Here is a 22,610-nt window from a genome sequence, read left to right as displayed (position 1 = left end):
TATAGTATCTTTGAGACTCCATATCCCATTCCCTTTTTTACCTTCAACATTTACGTGTGTATGTTTCAGTGAAACAGTAGGGCGTATTTGTCGGTATAGACAATATTCTAGCCCTGCTTACAACACAGTTCCAACAACTCACATATATACCATTATACTCTCACATATATACCATTATACTCTCACGTATATACCATTATACTCTCACATATATACCATTATAATCTCACATATACACCATTATACTCTCACATACACGCCATGACCTCACATATATACCATTATACTCTCACATATACACCATTATACTCTCACATATATACCATTATACTCTCACATATATACCATTATACTCTCACATATATACCATTATACTCTCACATATAAACCATTATACTCTTGCACATAAACTGGCATACTCTCTTACACACACAAAATACCGTCTTATATGCACCATCATACTAAAGTATGACAATATATGTAAGAGACAAATAGTATGTGTGAAACAGAATGTTACTATATGTAAGAGAATAACAGGATGTATAAGAGAGAATACTTATCTATGTGAGAGAGAATACTTGTCTATGTGAGAGAGAATACTTGTCTATGTGAGAGAGTATACTTGTCTATGTGAGAGAGAATACTTGTCTATGTGAGAGAGTTTGATTGAAACAGAAGGCAGTTTGATTGAAGAGGAAGTAGTACTGAATTCTCAGTTCCTGATTGGCTTACACATGAAGAAGAAGGATTTGGGGTAGATGTAGCTAACGCCCACCTTCCCTATCAAGACGAGACTGAGTGACATGGCAAGATGGCAGAGAGTGGGCGGCTTAATGAAGCCATTGGACTTATTAATAACATTTTGAATACTCCAAATGCTGCGGCGTTAATGTAGGGAGGACAGACCCGTTCCTGAAATACGTTTTTACAGTTATTCCTAGAGACATTATGGAATTAAATTACATATTAACTATACTAAAATACTTGTGCACAATAATATTGGCTAAATGTAGAAGCTTTTTGTGAAAATGAGGCTAGTTTCACGACAGCGACTTTGGATGTAGACTAGGCTACTTTAACATGTTAGCTGATTAGCCAGTATGAGTGAGATATGTATACAGTCACATTAACAAACCTCTTCTTTGTAAACTATTTAGTCTTAAATACGATGGGAACACATCACATTAACAATTCCAAAACGCACCACACGCCAAACACATTTTTTGTCAAGGCGTCTCAGCTCAGATTCCGAGTCGGATCCATGAAGCTATTTCGTTGCAGTGAATGGGTGCGGGCACTCATCGGGCATAGGGGCCTACATTCAAATAGGATCTTAAAAGTCCCAACTGGAAAATGTTGTGAACAGATTTACATCAAATTCAGGTTGTGGCATTGAAGTTTAGGTTAGTAGCCAAGGGTGTAAAGACCACTCGGCTAATTAAAGACGTCAACGGTTAAAACCCCAGTGCCACGGGACGGTATTCACACAGGCATTGGCTTTATTTTAAATGATAGTTTGTTTCATCAATTGAAAAACTGATTTTGACTCAAGTAGTGGGGGTCGGTATAGCTTCCTAAACAACTATGGAATTCTACATTTGAGTTTTTTAGTGGATTTGCTTGAATCGTTGGAATCAAAGACGACAGCCATCCACAGTGGCTATTTCTAACGCTAACGATGAAATGCGCCGGCTCTTCAGACCTGGATCAGGTGCATCACGGAGCGGCGGCAGCACTCTGTCAGGAGTTAGTCTTAACCGAAATACTGCGGAGTTTGATATTGGGATTGCGCCATCACTTGGCTGGCATTAAGACTAGCTCCTGACAGAGTGCTGCTGCCGCTCCTTGATGCACCTGATCCAGGTCTGAAGAGCCGGCGCATTTCATTGTCAACGTTAGCGTTAGAAACAGCCCCCGTGTATGGCTGTCGTCTTTGATACAACATTTCTGACAATGACGCCGCAGGATTTGGAGTATGCAAAATGTTATTAATGAATCCATCTTGTCATGTCACTCAGTCTCGTCTTGATAGGGAAGGTGGGCGTTAGCTACATCTACCCCAAATCTTTCTTCATGTGTAAGCCAATCAGGAACTGAGAATTCAGTACTACTTCCTTTTCAATCAAACTGCCTTCCGTTTCAATCAAACTCTCTCACATAGACAAGTATTCTCTCTCACATAGACAAGTATTCTCTCTTACATAGACAAGTATTCTCTCTTACACATCCTGTTATTCTCGTACATATACTAACATTCTGTTTCACACATACTATTTGTCTCTTACATATATTGTCATACTTTAGTATGATGGTGCATATAAGAGGGTATTTGTGTGTGTGTAAGAGAGTATGCCAGTTTAAGTGCAAGAGTATAATGGTGTATATGTGAGAGTATAATGGTGTATATGTGAGAGTATAATGGTGTATATGTGAGACCAAGTAGTTTATGTGCAAGAGTATAATGGTATATATGTGAGAGTATAATGGTATATATGTGAGAGTATAATGGTACATATGTGAGAGTATAATGGTATATATGTGAGAGTATAATGGTATATATGTGAGGTTATGGTGTTGTATGTGAGACCAAGTAGTTTATGTGCAAGAGTATAATGGTATATATGTGAGAGTATAATGGTATATATGTGAGAGTATAATGGTATATATGTGAGAGTATAATGGTATATATGTGAGGTCATGGCGTGTATGTGAGACCAAGTATGAATTATGGCCTATACGGCCTCTCATATAAATGGGTATTTCATAAGGTCACAGTAAGAATGATTGATTAAATGATGCAAGCATTAGCGGTTGTTTTCCAATATAGGAGCCAACTACAATTAGGATGATGCTAATGCTAATATGCCCCTCAGTCGCTAAAAAGAGCACACTCACACACACGAAACACACATAACACACAAGCTTAGATATTCACACACTATTCACAGTGTGGTAGTTTGCGACCCCCAGACATATGACAACAACAAAGCAAATGACCTTTTCCAAATCTGACATTGGAGTCATTCCAATGCAATCCTCAGTTGCTATCTGGATTGCGGTTTAAGTTTGATATGTGAAAGAACTTACTAACCCCTCTTTTTTCCATACCTCCCGAGCTGCATCACACGCTTCGACTTAACCAGCTGTGAAAACTGGGAAGCGTTCAATTTCATGTGGTAAAACGGAAAACAGGCTTTATGTGAAGCGACGGCAATGCGGCATGTGCCTATGAATTCTGTTAAATTGATGAATAATAATTAGAGAGTCTCAGGGCTGAACCTCAGCTGAAATATGCAGCCGCCTATATCCGCCCCAGGAATTGATTGGCAGATCATTAGCGGGACATTGCAGAATGTTGCCTTAATGTGTGTATGTGTCTGTGATCGTCTTGTGTGTGTGCGAATTGTGGGTTTGTTTATCTGTCAGTGATGAAGTCAACCCACACTGCCTAATGCGTTCCCTTGTCGCCTAACCCTGCCACTATCAGACATGTAATCAGAATTAAATTCTGGGTAATCAATAAGTATTCTGGCTAATATATGCAGGGGCTTTGACTCAACATGCCACCTACCAGCACGCTCAGACAGCGAGAGATACTTATCTTTATGTAAAACTGTCTATGACTGACCTCCTGTGACATCCATCCTCCCACCTCTCTCCCTCATCTCCTTCCTTCCGTCACTGTTGTATCTCCTCTCCACCCATCCATTGCGACTCCTATTTTTACTGAATCAAATGATCCCCTAGTTCTTATCGATTGAATAAAGCAGCACTGAGAAAGGATGAAAGTAGCCAGCACATCCCTTGCCATCCTAACCTGCCAGTAAAGTTCAACTGAAGGTTTATTTGTAGTAAATGGCAGGAGTTGAGGAGCGATTGGGAATGGCGTGAGCAGGCTGAAGTGACATGCCGACTGAACGATAAGCAGGCAGGGAACGATCCCAGGAATAACTGCTAGCGCAAACTAGAAATGACAACACGAGGAGCTAAGCACAAGATTATGGAGGTCGGAAGCGTGTCACTCCCACTGGAGTGGCCGATCTGACGAGGAGTGGAGATGGAGAGCCGCGGTGGATACACTGTTGTGTTGATGAGTTGATTGAAGGCAGGGTGTGCAGGCTTCAGGTCGGTGAGTGTCAGGACAGGAACACGCACACGGCACAACACCGAGAGACCAACAGGGGACATCGAAGGAGAGGGAAACACAAGGAGAAGACGCAGGGGCACTGCTGTGGCCATGATAGTATGCAGTAAACAGTGGCGTTTCCTTGGCTCTCTGTGAACACTAGCATTAAGGCTAATGCTATATTCAGGGGCCTGGGTTCAAGTCTGGGTGCATTCCTGTCTCTCCGACAGCACATAAAGCTGAAAAAAGGCCCTAAATATATCTTTGAAAACAAAAAGTTGTTTAGTCATGTTCTGAAGGGATTAACTGTCACTGTAAAGATACAAATTGTATATTTATTTAATGTGTTTCATTGCTCACTGGGACTACACTTGTGTTAGCACTCTTATCTTAAATTTTCAACCAAGTATTCACTGTAAATACCATTGTTGTAGCATACAATTTATCTCTGGAGCCAGAAACATCCAGTGTGGCCCCAGTCGATATTGAAGAGAGCACAGTAGGGTTGAATGGTCAAGGTCCAGTGGCTGGGAAGAGAGCTTGACATCTGCTGTCGCTGACCAGTTTATCCGTGCTGGAGACTCGGATTGCTTCTTCCCAAATCAATGTCCATTCACAGAAAAGGCCTCCAAAAATGGCCAACTCATACACCCGCACAAGCAATACACACACACACACACACCATGGCATACTCACACACACCAGCACCTGCAGAGCCAAGAAAATCGAATCAATACCTTTTTCATTATCGTTTTGATTCAAAGTGCCTTTGATATTATTTTTCACCGAGACCAATGACAAAAACAAAAAGCATGCTTTTTTCTTTTCAAATCAGATTATGAGTCAGCCCCCTTTCCCTAAAAGTGGAAATAATAATCAAAGGGGCATCCTGGGGATATTTGATTTATCCTCCTGGGCTCACCCCAACTGCTCCAGGTAGAACTGATTGGCACATCGATTGTGCCGGAGCTAATTGGACAAACATAATAAATATTTTGCTTTTTGGGACCACAAAATAAAGATGAACCCATCGAAGCATTGTTGTCCGTAACATAGCAAGAGCAGATTGCTTGATTAGAGCTGGGCTGTCGAAGACCAGTAAAAAATCCATACTCCAGTCTGGCTTTGGTTTAGTCCTGATCCTGATTAGTTTCTATTCATTTGCAGTTCTAAACCAACCAGTCTTTCCTTTCTTCCTACCTCCATCACTGAACGAGGAACAGGCTTGTCGGCGTGTTTTACCTCAGAGCGAGGCTAGCTGCCTCTGCCTGTCTGTCTTGTCTGTTTGTCTGTCTCTGTCTGTCAGACACACTGGCAATTTCTCTCACACACAAACATACAGACACTCACACACATAAACACACAGACACTCACAAACAAACAGACAGGCATGCCACATTCTCAAGCACACAAACACATTCAAACTGACAGACTGAACAAAAGACAACACACACAAACATACTCCACAGCAGGTGGACAACACCCAGATTGAAATAAAAGCAGCGTGAAAATCACACTTTCCTTTTGGAAAGGGAAGAGAGGCAAAGTTTTTCAAAGTTAATGATAGGTTGTGACATCTCAGTTTTTTTCACTTTCACTTCTTCCCGGAAACTATTCATATAACCATATCTCTGGAGTGTCTTACGGGATGTAACACAGAACAGTGTTAATTATTGTTTCCATATGTTGTCTAGTCTTATTGTCCTAGGATACCAGTTTTTGTTTATCATGGGGGTGCATATGCTCATGCACCCAAATATCCTGAAACACACAAACACCTGTTTGTTAGTAACTACTAACTAGTGCTAAAGTTGTAGTTGTAGTTGGTTGTGTTTGGGTGCCATTTTAGTGATTTTTGGTTTTCCTTTATGTGGGTGTCTAAGGCTGACCTCCCACTGGGAAACGAAAAAGAAAAGGAGAAATGGTGTGAACTTTCATCACCTTTCACATCTCACACTTCTCCGAGCATCTTCCCAGTTCCCAGCGGACTCATGAACTCGCAGACAAACACACACATACACAGAGACTCACAAACACACACACACATAGACACACACACACAAACACATACTGTACAGACACAGACTCACGCACACAGACTCTTGAACACATACAGCACACACAGATGCGCATTCCTCTCTCTCTCTCTCTCTCTCTCTCTCTCTCTCTCTCTCTCTCTCTCTCTCTCTCTCTCTCTCTCTCTCTCTCTCTCTCTCTCTCTCTCTCTCTCTCTCTCTTTCCTCTGGCGCCTGACTCTCTTCATCTAGCTTCCCTTGCCATGCTGAGATAATTACAAAGCACTGGGATAGAAACACACAGAGAGAACAACAAAGACAGAAAGAAAGAGACATTTAGCTCTTGTGTGTGTGTCTGTGTGTCTGTGTGTGTGTGTCTGTGTGTGGGGGGGCGGGGAAGGGGGGGGGGGGGGTTGTGGGGCACAGGAGTTGGCATCATTCTGCGGGAGACCATTTCAAGTAGCCAGCGGCTAATCAGCAGATAGTTGGGGGGGGGGGGTCACAGGTACAGCTGTAATTGCCTGGGCCTTGCAAAAATAATTGCATGAAGCCATCTATGTGGTGTGTGTGTGTGTTTGGGTGTGTGCGTGTGTGTGTCGGTGCTTTGATAAAAAAAGATTGAAAATCCACCCCTCTCAAACTGTTCTATTGCTGAATTGTAGAATAACAACAGTTAGAAATCATTAGCAAATTGTACCTGGAGGAGCTTCGTGACTAGAGCAGTCTGTTCAGTCTGTTCAGTCTGTTCAGTTCTGAGGTCATTTGGATGATCTGTGTGCATTTCTGCGAGGCTGTTGGGTTTGGGTTTTGATGCAGTATTGTAGTCAGAGAGATCTCAGGGAGATGGTGATGGTCTCGTTATGCTCGTGTGTAGTACATCTGCTCATATCCACATCTGGGGCTTGACTTTACCAACCAAGTCAAGACTGAATTTTTTCATCTTCAGTTGAAGATGAAAAACTTCACCTTTAAGTTGAGCATTTTTACTGCAAACGTGCATTGACTCCACATTCCAAATCGTACGACTGAGCTTATTTCAACTCAGCATTCGCGTTGCCTTTCAGAGTTTCCGCAATCGCTTCAGCGGAACATGACACGGCCCTTTAAAACATTCACACATCCCCCAAAAAAAGGAAAGTCAAACGTTTTGCCGACCTAACCCCTTCCTGTCTCCTCTCCCTGTCTGCAGCTGGGACGACCTATATCTTCGGGCGGGGAGGAGCCCTCATCACCTACACCTGGCCGCCCAACGACCGGCCCAGCACGCGGGCAGACCGGCTGGCGGTGGGCTTCAGCACGCAGCTGAAAGAGGCCGTGCTGGTGAGGGTGGAGAGCGCCAAGGGACTGGGAGACTACCTGGAGCTGCACATAGTAAGAGACCCCGGGGGCCCGCCAAGGTGGGGGGGGGGGGGGGGACTGCTGGATGGGGGGGACACACAACACTGTCGACCAGGGCTCTCAGAAACCCTGCTCCTGGAGATCGTATCTGCCCTCCAACACTAGCCTAGCACACCTGATTCTAATACAGTAATTAGCTGCTTGATCAGGTGACTGGTGTTTACATTTACATTTAGTCATTTAGCAGACGCTCTTATCCAGGGCGACTTACGGTAAGTACAGGGACATACCCCCCAAGGCAAGTAGGGTGAAGTGCCTTGCCCAAGGACACAACGTCATTTGGCATGGCCGGCAATCGAACTGGCAACCTTCTGATTACTAGCCCGCTTCGCTAACCGCTCAGCCACCTGACTCCCTCAAGAGTGGTGTTGAATCAGGTTGGTTATAAGTGTGGTTGGAGCGACAACCAACAGGCAGGGCACTAGCTCTTCAGGAAAATCGTTGGAGACCCCTGCTTTAGACGAATCCGCCGACGTCACGCCGAGTGGACGGGGGAAATGGACGGGCCAAACAGTGGGATGAGGAGACTCGGGTTCGTTTTCGGAGGGACAGGTGCGAGAACAGGCGAGTGATTCAGTCAGTGACGGGCACTCGTCGCAAGTTCAACATGCGAGGGGAGGGGTCTCTCTCGTGTGCATTCCACATCTCCACCCCTCACTCTGAAGAGGTGTCAATCAACCACTCTGCCAAGCTAGTTTTGGCCCGCTCCATCCAGTTATCCTGCCCGTATGTTCGGTTAAAGCGATGGTTTAAAGAGACCCTTAGCCATTACTTTATAAGGCAATTAGGGGCCATCAGGCATTTAAAAAATGCATTAATGCACTGCCTAAATGGTTCGTTGACCTCTCTGCCCTCCCGGCTTGCCGTTAGACAGAGCGCGTGTCGGGTTTAATGGCAGGCAGTCTTTTAATGATGTCCTTGCGCTGGTGATTACTCACTAGGGCTTTCTATTTGGTGGAGACAAACCAAGGAGACACACAGATGGTCACACACTCATATATATATGAATCACGCGTCTTGCTGCGTGTTCACCAGTGGGTACTCACGATTGCATGCGCGCGCACGCGCTCGCGTCACACGAAGACTTGAGGCACAGAAGGGACTAATACTGTGTCAAATGTTGTATATCACACACCCTATCTTCATCTCCTTCTACCCCCTCCCATCATTGCCCACTGAGATATTTATGAGTTGTGTCAGTACTTTGTTGATGCTTTGGGTACCGCCTGTGTGTGTGTGTGTGCGTGCGCACATTCACATGTGTCTGAGTGTGTGTGTGTGCCTACGTGAGTGTGCCTATGCATGTGTGTGTGGGTGTCTGAGACTGAGTGTGTGTGTGTGTGTGCCTGCGTGTGTGTTTGTAACTGTCCAGGTGTGTGCATGTGTGTGTGTGTGTGTGTGTGTCTGAAAGCCTGCGTGTGTGTGCGCGTGCCTGCCTGCCTGCCTCCCTGCGTGTGTGTTTGTAGCTGTCCAGGTGTGTGTCTGTGTGCATTTGTCACACCCCTTTCACACTCTGTCCCTCAATCTGACCCCAATTTGTTTGGCCAGTTGTTGCCTTGGAGGAGCTGGAAGCTACTTGACCCGGGGTCCCATTTCATCCAACGCTCCTTCACTCCTGGAAGAGAGCAAGGACCAGAGCAAGCGAGGGAGGGGGGTACAGAAGAAGGAGGTGAAAGTCAGAGGAGAAAGGACAGGCATTAAGTATAACGGTTAAACCACCCAGTTGAGGTCAAGGCTAATAGCAATGTTTTCTTGACCCGTCATCAGTAATGGTAATAGCAGTGGTGAGTAATTTGATTCATCGCGCAGTTCTTGTGAAAAGGCATCTTAAGAAAGTCTATGTAGGTAATCATTTTAACCAGCTGCCTGATGGATGAATTTGGAACGTTTGCCTTTTGCTCCCAGATGTGATGGACAGTGCACTGTTGTCCCCTCATCTCATTAAATACACACGCAATCACACAAACGCATGACGTTCATTATACCAATTCTGTTGGTGTGTCCCTCTGTGTGTGTGTGTGTGTGTGTGTGTGTGTGTGTGTGTGTGTGTGAGTGTGTGCGTGTGTGTGTTCTATTGGTTTTCAGTCCATTACTGTGAGGGAATCATTGTTCTGAGACGTAGAGGTCTGACGAGCACACACACAGAGAGCACACACCCTCTCTCCTTGCCTCCCCCTTCCTCCCTCCCTTGCTGTCTGTCTGGCTCCAGAGGTTTTGGGGCTCTTTCATTAAATCACCTATCACATACTTTTCTGTGGATTCCCTCCTTCATTTCTCACTTTCTCGATTCTTTGTTCTCTCTCTCTTTTATATCTTTTTCATCTCTCTCCCTCCTTTCCTCTAATCAGTGTCAAAGACACACACTTCGTCTCTTCAGATCCACTACTTAACTGCCACTGCAATTACATTTCATTTGCTCTTCGCTTCTTTCCGAGTCACTCACTTTAATGAGTCCACTCTGGACTTTGGCGAGGCTGTGTGTTGTCTTTAATTAACCCTTATCTCTGAGCCCTGAAGACAAATAGTCGAAAATTAGCCTGAGGACTTGATTGGCCTCCATATCAAAGTGTGCTGTAGGGGTTGTGTGAACCTAATGCAAAACTGTAGCAGCCATATTGAGTTTACTCCGTGTTTATAGTCTTTCGGGATGGTAAAAGGTGAAATATTACAGGATAGGTTTTCATCAAGCTCTGGCTGAAAAACACAAAAACAAAATTTTTCTCAAATGAAAGCTAACATAAAAGTTCCGATCCAGATATTTGCAAGAAGAGTTGGGTTTTGACCCAAATGAACTGTCAGTGTGACATACCGCTCTCTATTAGCGCAGTGACTCGGCAAGTTGTGAAAGGCTAATAATGGGTAGATCGTTATAGGAGCTATACTCCTCCTCCGAAATGCCCCTTCTGCACCCGTGGGAGGCTGAACGAGGATAAACAAACCCACACACACACACAGGCCGAACCAACCGCTTCCTCTCGTTGCAGGAAGCGACGACACACACCACAGACAGGGCAGCCATCAAAACGTTCTCTTGACACCAGACTGCAGCCCCCCCCCCCCCCCCCCCCCCTCTCCCCAAAGACGCCCCGGACGTTTTCAAATGGTCTGCCGGCGTTCTGACGCAAACGAGCTCTCCTCGCCCACAGCCCGTCATTTCTCCCTCCTTCCTTCCCCAGTCCTCCGCCTCCTCCTCTCTTCCCCACCATCTTTCCATCACTCTCACGAAGGGCAAGGAAAACGTCGATGTCTCACGTTGCGGTGACATTTTCCCATCAGCCCTCTGGGAAAATGGAAACAGGACAGTTTGAGAGCAAACTTGTACATTTAGCCCACGCCCTGTCTCAATGAAATGCCTGTACTGTAACTAGCTCCATCCATATTAGTTAAACAAAACTATACTATTTTGCTGTAATTACAAAAACATATACACTATAAGATATGCATACAATATACTATCAAGTCTATCTAACACTTTTGCAGTGTTAAGTCTGTTAAGTATGTAGTGTTAACTCTGTTTGTAGTGTTAAATCTGTTACGTCTGTAGTGTTAACTCAGTTTGTAGTATTAAGTCTGTGAAGTTTGCTTGTAGTGTTAAGTATGTTAAGTTTGTTTGTAGTGATAAGTTTGTTAAGTCTGTAGTTTTAAGTCTGTTAGGACATTAAGATCTTAAGAAGGGGTGTCAGGTAGCTGAGCGGTGAGGGAAGCGGGCTAGTAATCTGAAGGTTGCCAGTTCGATTCCCAGCCGTGCCGATTGACGTTGTGTCCTTGGGCAAGGCACTTCACCCTACTTGCCTCGGGGAGAATGTCCCTGTGCTTACTGTAAGTCACTCTGGATAAGAGCGTCTGCTAAATGACTAAATGTAAGATAAGCAGGCATGGGCGTGTGTGGTGTTCCGAAACATGGGTAACATTCTCTGGAGTCACAGTGAAGAATGGAGTCAACGAGTTGCCCCTTCATGTACCCATCCTCCCTCCCTCTCCCCTTCTCTTTCTCCCTTCCCTCTCTTTCTAGCTCTCTAACTCTTTTGAAGCGTCGCTCTTTGCCGTGATGTTCCCTCTTAACGGCGTGGGGGTTATAGAGAGGGGATTTGTGCCTGCGACGGTTTAATTATGGGCGGAAAAGAAACCTAATCCAACATCGTCTGACAGCTGGGGAGATGCGAGGAGGAGTGTTCCTCAAAGCCAATCGCGTAGCGCCGCACGCGGCCGAGTCGCGCAGCAGGCGCGGGGAGATGCTAGCGTCAGATAAAGGTAGACGGTGACTCAGATAAGATTGTCAGGGAGAAGCGGTAGCAGTTATCCTCTCTCTTACCCTGTCTCTCTTTCCTCCTCTGGCTCTCTCTCTCTCTCTCTCTCTCTCTCTCGATCGCTCTCTTCCTCTCTATTGTTCTCTCTCTCCCCCTCTGTCTTTCTCTGTCTCTTTCCCTACTCCCTCTGTCTCTCTCTTCCTCCCTCTATCTTTCTCTCTCCTTTTCACCCTTCTTTGCGTCTCTCTCTCTCTCACTCTCTCTGTCCACCTGTAGAAGTCAGTAAGAGAGCCCCACCACACACACTGCAAGGACACCTGCATAGACACATGCTCCGACAAGACATTGTACACACTCACACACACCACACAAATGACACATCAAACTTCTTCTACAAGGCTTGTATTTACACCCCCCCCCCCTCCCAAACCCAACCACCCAACACCTCCCTTTTAAACGAGTGTCACTTGGAAAAAATCACTAACTTTCATTTTGTCTGAGGTAGGGTGGCGTCTCATCAGGGAGAGAAGGAAAGTGTGTGTGTGTGGAGGGTTGGTGGAGTGGAGAGCAGCCTATTGACGAATGCTCAGCGTGAGGAGGGGTGTGGAGCCAGGGGGGAAGGGAAGTGGTAACGAGAAAGGTGTGATGCCAGGCAGGTTTTATCAAGGCGTTCTCCTCCTCTCCTCAGTATGCAGGGGGAGGGAGCAGAGCTGATGTGTGTGTGTGTGTGTGTGGTGAGTGAGTGAGGGGAGTTGTTTATCGATTAACCCTACCTCTCTGACCTACTCATTACCCCAGCCCTTTCCACTCTGCACAGTCGGAGGATTGACGGTCTCTAGGGTGCACACTCCACCCTCTCACCCAACGGCAGGCCTCTCTGGGTGGGCCTCACTGGGCTCTATCTCGCCTCTCTGGGGAATGTCCCTGGAAGTTGGAACCCCTACAGGTTTAGGTCACTGTGGGAAGTTAGAGCTCTTTAATGTCAATCCTGACGCAGCTGTATGGGTGGCCCAGGGCTTGCAAGGCGGCGCATGTATTTATAGAGTCTCATCATCGGTGGACATTTCCGGAAGAATATTAGAGCCAGGGCTAAGATGCATTGGTGGGATGAGATCTACTCGGCGGCCATTTTGTCTCCAGGATTCCATCTATTTATGGGAAGCTGACCAGCCCGAGACAAAAAAGAAAACCACATGAAAAATGATGTTGAAGACTCATAACATTGAACACCAACAGATAAAAAAGTTAGAGGTGGTTGGGCAACAGACATCTTAGGAAGCAATGTACCCCTTTATCAGGCTTGTAGCAGCAACACTTTCTGAATTCCCCTTGTTAGGTTGGAGGTGAGAGTAAATGGATTGGCTCCCTGGATCAATAGTCCATTAGTGTTTTGGGGAGCTTGACTGTCCAACTGGATCGGGGCTGGGTCTAATCACTTGGGAGGCATGGAACACAGGACCCATTCCCTTTCTCTATCCACCGAATCGTCCTTCCACACACACACAACCAGAGTTGTGACCCATTAACTAGACTGCACCAGCAGGGTTAGCCAGTACTGTATATGAAGACCGAAATAAAAATCAATTCACCTTTATTCCAGTTCAGTGGTTAGATTTTCTCCATCAACATTTCTGGAAGTCTTAATCGAGCATACTCAATATGGGATACAGTATGTCTATATATTTCTACTAGGGTTGGCGCTGTATCTCTGTGCTTTTATACCCCCAAAATGAATTGAATCAGCATTAAATCAGACACCACCTAGTCTCATTCTCTCAATGTAAGAGTTGTCATTCAGCTAATCTCTGAGTCCTCCCTATAGGAGTGGAAATGTTTTCCCGATGCTCAAAAATCTATAGAATGTCCCAAAGTCCCTGTTGCAGTTTGATGCAAGGAGGAAGCCTGGAAAAAAAGAAAGATAGAGGGGCGAGGGGGGGGGGGGGGGGGGGGTGTGTGCAGATTATGGATTACCAGGCTGTCTCCTGTCCTTTGAGAGGAGCCCGGCAGATTTCCAGCATGTCCCTCCTCAAATGTCACCACTGCAGAAACCAGCCATGTAATCCCTTCCAGCTGTATATCTCTCTCCCTCCCCTTCTCTTTTTCTCTCAATCTTCCCACAGTCTCTCTCTCTCTCTCTCCCTCTATTTTCCCAACATGCCTAGAACCTTTACACTTACTGCCACGCAACCAGCAGCTAATTAAGAAACAAACAGATGCTTGAACATCCAGATTTTTTGCTGCTGGACCAAAAGGTCCTGGAAGGGAGCTTGGTCGCAGTTTTTATAATCCTCAACCGAATTTAATAATGGCTCCCCTGCATGTTCAACTTCCCTCTTGCTTGACTTGAACTGAGCTTTACTAATTAAGTGATTTATTGATTAACATCTACATAAAGTACATTTTTCTTCTGGAACCAATTTTTATGTAAGCATTCCTCACAAATACTCTTTTGGAATATGTATCGCACAGTGCTTGAAACAAAAAATATGATGTGCTAGTCCTTTACAACAAACGTACAGTAGAACATATTTATACCTTCCATCTTGGTTTTTCTGTGTCTGACTAAAACGTGTTCTGCTAATGGTGGTGACCGACAGATATTGTCTGTTAACTTACCTCAGAGCGGAATATGTGTCTGCTATTTGTTCCTGCTCAAGGGTGAACTCATCTGTTCTATTATTTATCTCTGCCCTTTCCACGTAACTTTGTCTCCTCGTTCCCACTCCTGCTCAGAGCATCCATCCACTATCGATCCCTACGACCCTAAACGTAACTTCTACCTTTCACACACGTGCACACACAAGAGTTGCTCGATTGAAACACACCAGCTTTTTTCAATGAGGTCGATACACGTTTATTCACACTAAGTCAAGATACTTTACCTGGCATAAGTCACAGTTATTGACTTGCAACCTCCCGTTGAACTTGTTCCATTCCTCAAGTCTGAAAGCACTCTGAATCTCTCATGGAATGTTTTTTTCTAAAAGGAAAACTTCATGAGTTTTTTTCTTTTGTGCCGTGTGTGTGTGTGTGTGTATGTGCAAGGCAGTGTGGAAAAAAACAATGGAGTTTGTTTGCCATCCAAGCCCAGTCAACCACACAGAGACAGGTCTATCTAAGAGAAAGAGAGGGGAGAGAGGAAGTGAGTGAGGACTGGGGTGGAGAGAGGAGAGAGGGAGAGAGGAAGGAATTAAGGCAGAAACAACGAAAGAGGGATTCAAAGCGAAGGAAGCACAGAGGGAACACATAAAGGTAGAGTGTGTGTGTGTGAGAGAGAGAGAGAGTTAGAGAGAGAGAGAGTTAGAGAGAGAGAGAGAGAGTTAGAGAGAGAGAGAGTTAGAGAGAGAGAGTTAGAGAGTTAGAGAGAGAGAGAGTGAGAGAGAGAGAGAGAGAGAGAGTTAGAGAGAGAGACAGAGAGTAAACGCTTATCTCCAGTCAGGCGTGCAGACAGTTCACCTACATGGGTACCGGTGGTCTAAAACACTCCACTCGCTCCACAGCAATCTGCCCGCAAGCATAGTCAACTAACAACAGTCCTACACTCAACGCGACCAGCCGTTGTTGACAAACGGAGCGAAACACTCTACATTATTCAGTATCGGCATGGCCTTGTGTTGTTATGGAAAATGAAAGCCATCAAGAATAGATGTGGGTCTGCCAATTGAAATTTTGTCTGAATAGAAAGTGAGGCTCTTGAAAAGGGGCTGGGTAGTAATGGAGAAAAAGTTGTTCTTGTTTGCAATCTCTCTCTCTGGGAGAGATTGCAAACAAGGGAGCTGTTTTGAACAGAATGCCTGTCATGTTGAATGTGGTGATATAGTTATGAGATTAACTTGAGAGATAGTTTCTTGTTTTGACCATCTTGGTTTGGAGGATTATTGAAATAACATGTCAGGCTTCTTGGACATTTCTTCTGTGTGTGTGTGACAGTGTGTGTGTGTGTGTTTAGTCACACATTTTAGACAGGTAATGAAATCAAAATGAATCCCTTTAATTTCCATCTTAAGAGAGAGCAAGCAAGGGGGAGGATGGAGAGCAAGAGGTGCCAAGACTGCATGGGAAAGAAGACAAATAGTCCAATCTTCTGATTTCCTAGTTCTCCCTGTCCTCTCTGCCCCCCTCTCCATCTTTCTCTCTCGTTTCCTCACCCTCTTTTTCAAAACCCCCATGTTTCTCTCTCTCTCTCTCTCTCTCTCTCTCTCTCTCTCTCTCTCTCTCTGCCTCTCTGTTTCCCTCTTTCCATCTCCCCCCTGTCTCTCTCTCACTTCTCTCTCTCTCTCTCTCTCTCTCTCTCTCTCTTGCTCTCTCTCGCTCTCTCTCTCTCTCTCTCTCACTCCATGTTTCTCTGGGCCTGTTGCATCGCTCTCACCCTTAATCGTAAGGGGTTTGCTGATATGAGCGATTGAGGTTACAGCCCACCGAACAGAGTTCTCCCTAATCTTCCTTCCTCTCCCTTGCAATGAGACTCCCTTTGTCAGTGATATGTGGAGCAGGACGTTTCTCCCTGGCCCCTGCGAACCAGCCCAGAAGGGCCCCACCACTATGCACTCCGAATCTTTCATGTGCTATCAGCCGGGCGATAAGGTGGAAATAGTATTTTGTAATGACAGCCATTGCTGTGCCACAGCCCTCCTGCAAAGACCACTTCAGACTGGATTTGAGGGCTAGCTTATGGCGTGTTGAGGGAGGGTTAGAGAGAGGTGAGACGGAGAGAGAGAGCGAGAGACACAAGGCCTATAAGCGAGGGTGAGCGAGTTTCTCAACTCGATGAACTGCAAGTGTTCAGGTGGACAAACACACAATCAAACCCCTTACCTAAGACGATGGGATGTGACATCGACGTATGGGCTCTTGTACGGTATGTTCTGTACACACTCAGCTTTTTCCCTCCCTCCTCTAGCTCCCTCTTTCTTTTCTCTCGTCTTTCCAGCTCTCTCTTGTCAACCACACACACACACGCACGCAAAATAGATACATAATGTAACATGCCAGTTGACTACAGGAAGACAAAACACAAGGGGGTACAAAGGTACAGTGAGAATGAAAAGACAATTCCAGAAGGGAGTTGGATGAAGAGAGAGGAGGGTGATAGGTGTGAAAAGATGGGGAGGTGGAAGAAGATGAGCAGTGGAAGATGTCGTTAGTGGAGGGTTGGAGAGATGGGGGAAAAGGGGAGGGAGGGAGGGATGGAGGGAGGGAGGGGGAGGGAGGGGCACGGGCTGGGTGGATATGTTTATGCGGCAGAGGCACAGCTATCCTGGGGGATCTCCATGCCCTGGAAGAACGCCACACACACACCCACACACACACTACATAACGCAAACAACGCACACACACAATACCTGACTGCGGCAGACCCTCCCCCCTCCCCTCCTCACCCCGTGCCCTTTAGCAGGCTGACTTGGCAACCAGATTCTGTACGGTAGCCAATCACGCCCCCCTGCCCCTCTCTAAACACACACACACCTACACGCACACTCACCTTGGTGCTTCGTACAGTGCAACGTTGTCTGTACTGTACGAACGAACTCAGCCCATCTGAATACTGTATTGTTTCTCACCACCCACCACTTCGGAGAGGCAGGGCACCCACCAACCGAAGCCTCCTCTCCATCTGCTGGGCCCAACACTGTTCAGCGTCATAGACGAGCAGAGAGGAGAGAGGAGAGAGAGAGAGAGAGCGCAAAGAAAGAGAAACATTCCCCCGCTCCCGTTCCCTTTGACTCATTACCAGCGTAGCTGCCGTTCAAACTCTCTCCTCCCGCGTGGAGCCGGAACTAGGGAATATACGCGGAAAACACAAACGAGTCTGGCAACCGAATAACCCAGAAATATCCCCCGCGCCAAACCCCACCCCTACCCTCGTATTCAGGAAAAGGGAGTTCCTCAGTCAGCAAATCTGACACCGTTTTCTTTTTAACAACTCATTTCTGATGTTGTTTGGGGGGGGGGGAATAAATAAAAGGCCCTAACTTTAGGATCCAGTTCTCTGGATCCTGGGCTCTGCAGGGGGAGCAGTCGGCAGCATAAGGTTCAACAAAGACTCTTTACAAGCTGCGTTGAGGGGGAATACGCTGGCGTGTACGTGTTTGTGTTGACTCCCCCTCCGAACGAAGGGGAAAATCAAACACGCTTACAACAGATCGACGGAGGGTAATTTCTGCAGTTCCTCAACACTGAATCTCTAGAAAGTTCCATGTGATTGAAGGATTGGTGTCACCCCATCTTGACTGCATATTTAGTTAGGACCAGGAAGCAGAATGCCTGGGTTCATCATTAATTGACTGTAGCCGGAGGGCAGAGGCATGGGGATGGAGAGAGAATAAGAGAGAGAGAGGTTTGTTATTCTTCCGGTTAAGTCGGGGACAACAATCGTTTGTGACAACCCTGAATCATTCATCCTGCTCCATTGGCAGCAGCCCTAATTTCCGAAGCCGTTTGTGTGCTTAAAGAGTTGAACACTCCCAGTATCATTTGGAAGAGCAGTAGGGTGACAATTAAAAGAGACTCTACCAATGCAAGGTGGTGAGGTAAAGGTATTTTGGGCTCAAGAGGGATAGAGACAGATTGGTGGAGACAGCGAGATGGTGTTGGGGGAGGGAAGGGGTGGGGGGGCGGGGTGTTAGAGAGAGGCATTTATACATAGAATAGAAACGAATAGAAAGAATAGAAAGAGATAGTTATGGAAGCATAGCCCTTAGCTAAAGGTATGAGCACACCTGGAGCAGCCGAACCTCCTTAATGAGAATTTGAACATTCAACAATGTTGAAGTCAGCAAACAGAACGGATGACACAGTTCAACTGTGTCTCTCCCTCTCTCTCTCACTCTTTCATCCATTTGTCTCTCCGTCTCCCTATCTGTCGCTCGCTCTCTCTCTCTCTCTCCGTCCCCCTCACACGCTCACTCTCTATTCATCCTTCTTGGTGCTGAGTCAGATTCCACTTCTTGCATTGCAGACTTTCAGGCAAGTGTTGGACACTCCTTGGTCGATGTGACGGGGGAGAAACCTGACAGGGATTTAGCTGTCTGTGGGAGGGAAAAAAAAAGTGGAAGACATTCAAACAAAGAACACCTTAAAGCTGTCCTCAGCTCCGACTAAGTTTACGGCCATCGCAATGGAATGAGACAGACATTTTGGGGACTGGCGGATTAGGAAATGAAGGTAGGAAGATTGTAGCCTGAAACGCGTAACTTGAGTCGAAAATCAACCCCGTCCAAATGATTTGAAATCGAAAGCCGGAGAATATAGTAGGTTGTGTGCTTGGGGGTACTATACATTTGTGACTGTGTTTTTGTGTGTGTTGGGGGGGGGGGGGGGGGGGGGTCAATCAATGCAGCAGCCAATCAACAGCAAGGCAGTGTGGCACTTCCAACATATGCGAGTAGAGCATGCATGCTAAGGAACCCTGGGCGCGTGGATCCGCCCTGGTCCCTGAGACAGCCAGGCCTGTGGAACAAACCTCTCCCTCCTCATCCCTCCTTGCAACAAAGAACCGGATCGAGGAGAGAAAAAAAATCTCGAGTTGGATGCCTTCCCAGAGCAATTAGCTAAGCCCACATGTCTGTTTGATTAATATGCCGGCGAAAATTAGTTTCCTCCCGCCATTCCCTACTCGTATAAGCCTCCTTCAATGTGACAAGGGCTGTTTCAGCATCCCAACACACACGCACGCAGACAATGTCGATTACTTCGGGTCATGTGTGGGGCTTATGTGGTTAGGTGTATATACATGAATGAGATGCGCCAGTATCCACACTGCGGTTGTCAATAGTAAAAGTAGTACGAGGGTTGACAATAGTAGCAGGCAGCAAGAGTTCAGCCATTTTGACGGATGGAAGTTTTGTGACTGGAAGCACTCCAATTTCCATTTTCTCACAATATCCCCTCTCTCCTCTCCGTCTCTCTCTCACTCTATTTCTCTTACTCTCCTCTCGGTGGAATCCATACATCCATGACAGATTAGGGACAGTTATCATAACTGACAGTCCCAATAATTAGAAAAGGCAATAGTCGGGTGGCAGCCATTTTGTTGATGGATCAGCAGCAATCTCTAACGCCGCGCTGGCGGGACTGGCGCGTCCCCCCTCGAGTGCCAGGCAGACTTATTGAGCATCGGTAATGCCTTCCCAGATTCACTCGATCAAAACCAATCGACTAGCTAATCAACATCTGCGGGTTGTGTACAGTAGGTTGGGCGACATCAAGAGCGGAAGGCGTATTGGATAACCCAGACAGAGAGGCAGGGACGTAAACCACATAAACAAACAAAAGACGTTGACCCCGTCGACAAACACACACACACACACATTTCTCCTGATCTACTTGGAAGATGCAAGCCCAGCACTGCCTGCACAGCCTGGAAGCAACCCCCACACACACACACACACTACCCTCCGCTGTGTGAACAAGGCCCCAGATCCAGTGAGCCTTAGCTGGGTGTAGCGGCCGGCGGGGGGTGCCTCTCAGGTCTGGAGCCCCCCTGCCAGCCTGTCAGCTGGTGTGAACCTGCAGGCCTCTCACAGGACACACTCCGAACACTAGCTGAGGGCCACTATGCTCCATCTCACATAGATCACACCCGAGCACTCGAATGTGCGTGTGGCTGTCTTCCAGGGCCGGGAGAGATTAGGTATTTGCTGCCTCTGCCTCACCACAGCAGGTTCATATACTGTACATCCCTCCGACACACACACACACACACAGGAATATGTCCACCATAGGGTGTCCTGCGACGTTACGCTTGCCATGATGATTAGCATCACTTCTGGGCCGGTGAGTGCAGAGTGCCAGGCAGGCAGCTGCTCCCGCTGCATGTTGGCGAGCTTATCCGGACACAGACACACACGGCAGCGTCGCCCCACCTGCTCTACACCAACACATGGCACTGCCGATGGCCTTAAATCAAGTAAAGGACATTTAATATGACTGATAATCATGTTCAACATAGAACTTTAGCTCCATACAGCTGCCATTGCGGCGGCAACATGTGGATGCTGATTTCACCTTACAAAAGCTAGCTAAAACTAACCTCAAAGAAGCAAATTCGCTTTAGCCATATTGAGAATATAGGGTTAGATGATGCCAGCACACACACACTTAAAGAAATGCCTTAATGCGTCTTGAGGGGTGTGTGTGTTTGTGCGCGTGTACATTCTGCGGTCACAGCAATGGGGGTTTGTACACCGCCTGTGGGCAAACATAGATGGGATTAAAGGTGATCCTAGTACTGGAACCTTCTCTGTGTAATGGGCTTAATGAGTAATAACGTGTAGGTTCAATTAGCAGGCTAGGAATAGAGACGGTCACGGAATACCAATTTTCACACCTGATAGGATGGAGGGAGGAAGGAGAGGGACGGATGCATGGATGGATGCATGCATGGATGGATGCATGGATGGATGGGGTGGAGAAGGAAGGACGGATAAATGGTTGAATGGAGGAGAGAGGGGGGAGGGAGACTGGATGGATGGACGGAATGGATTAAGGCAGGCAGGAGATGGATGAAACTGACGAGGGTAGAGATCGAGGACTAGAGGGACGGACGGGGGGAAAAGATTGCGAGCGAGGCGAGCCGCGAGAGGCGGAGACAGAGAGTAGAAGCAAGGAGGGGAATACGGAGAGACGGCGACGGAGGTTGGAAGAGAGGAGAGAAAAGGGGGTCGCATTCGGATCCTCCCTCAAACAGAGGGCGAGGGAGAGCGACAGACTCAGGTGAAAGATGGAGGGGGAAGTCGTAGAATGTCAAAATGGGTGGTGCACCCTGGATGGCGGTGCCATTTTTGCCAGGTCATGCAGTAGGGGGTCAGTAACAGGGGTGAAACCTGCCTGCCAGTGTCTCTCTCCAGGACTCCCCAACACTGCGGAATCTGGAGGAAAAATTGGAATTGTGTATGGAGTCCATGGCGCCTCCGCCTGTTTAGCTGTGCACATATCAAATGAGGTCTCGACCCCCCCAGCCTTAGAAGGCATCAGAAGTTCCGACGCGATTCTCCCGGTGAGATGAAGAGAGAGAGAGGAGGTGGTCTGATCCGTGTCTGTGATTGGCCGTGAAAGGCGTGACACGGTGTGGGGGGGGGGGGGGGGGGTCACAGTCTTGGATGTCACAGTCCTTTGATGCTGTGCAAAATCATGTGACTGAGGAAGGAGGGTGTGTTACAAGCAAACCTAAAAAAGGCAGAATTGTTGCACAATATACCAAAAAAGATTTGAATCGCAAAGTTATTTAACCGTGGGAGAAAAGCAGAAGATCATACCAGTGACGACACACACTACACACCCGCACACACTACACACACGCACACACTACACACACACTCGCTCTTGTATTTGGAGACCCTGCAACTGTTCTCTCATCCCCTGTTGACTAGCATTCGGGGAGACGCCAATTCCCTTTCCCAGCGCTAAGTTTGGGTTTAGCTTTAATTAAGCGATAAACTTTATTTTATTATCCGAAAGCTGGCTCAATCTGTTGCCTTGATCCTTAAAGCGCGGAGATGAGTAAGACGGTATGATGTAAAAAGATTTATAGAATCAATTACAAGGCACTGTGCAGTACCTGAATGCAACTATGTACGCACATATGTAAGCTCTCCCACATGCGTATGACTCACAAAAGAACTTGACGGTGGTAAATGGGATGACGGTGTCTTGTCACAACGAAGTTTACCGCCGTCTGTGACCCTGGTGTCATCTTCAGGGGTGTCGGGGATCAGAGGAACTGTCCTTGCTGAGAGCTCATATGGCCGGGAGTGATCCGCAGAAAGAGTCTCTTTAAGCAGTCCGATTTAGGAGGGTGTATGGTGTTTCTCGCATGCGCTTGGA

General features: G+C 46.8%; 1 protein-coding gene across 1 annotated transcript in view; it reads left to right on the top strand.

Annotated features, from left to right (window-relative positions):
- The window catches only part of nrxn2b (neurexin 2b), a 437,850-nt gene that overhangs the window by 385,010 nt on the left and 30,230 nt on the right, over positions 1-22,610 (top strand). Inside the window, exons 17-18 of the mRNA XM_067261168.1 lie at positions 7,331-7,538; positions 8,000-8,091. Of these exons, the coding sequence (XP_067117269.1) occupies positions 7,331-7,538; positions 8,000-8,091 (300 nt within the window). The remainder of the gene's footprint in view (positions 1-7,330; positions 7,539-7,999; positions 8,092-22,610) is intronic.

Source organism: Osmerus mordax, chromosome 23, assembly GCF_038355195.1.
Source record: "Osmerus mordax isolate fOsmMor3 chromosome 23, fOsmMor3.pri, whole genome shotgun sequence".
In the NCBI taxonomy this organism is placed as follows: domain Eukaryota; kingdom Metazoa; phylum Chordata; class Actinopteri; order Osmeriformes; family Osmeridae; genus Osmerus; species Osmerus mordax.
The sequence above is the reverse complement of the archived record's forward strand: the minus strand, read 5'-3'. Positions and strand labels throughout refer to the sequence as shown.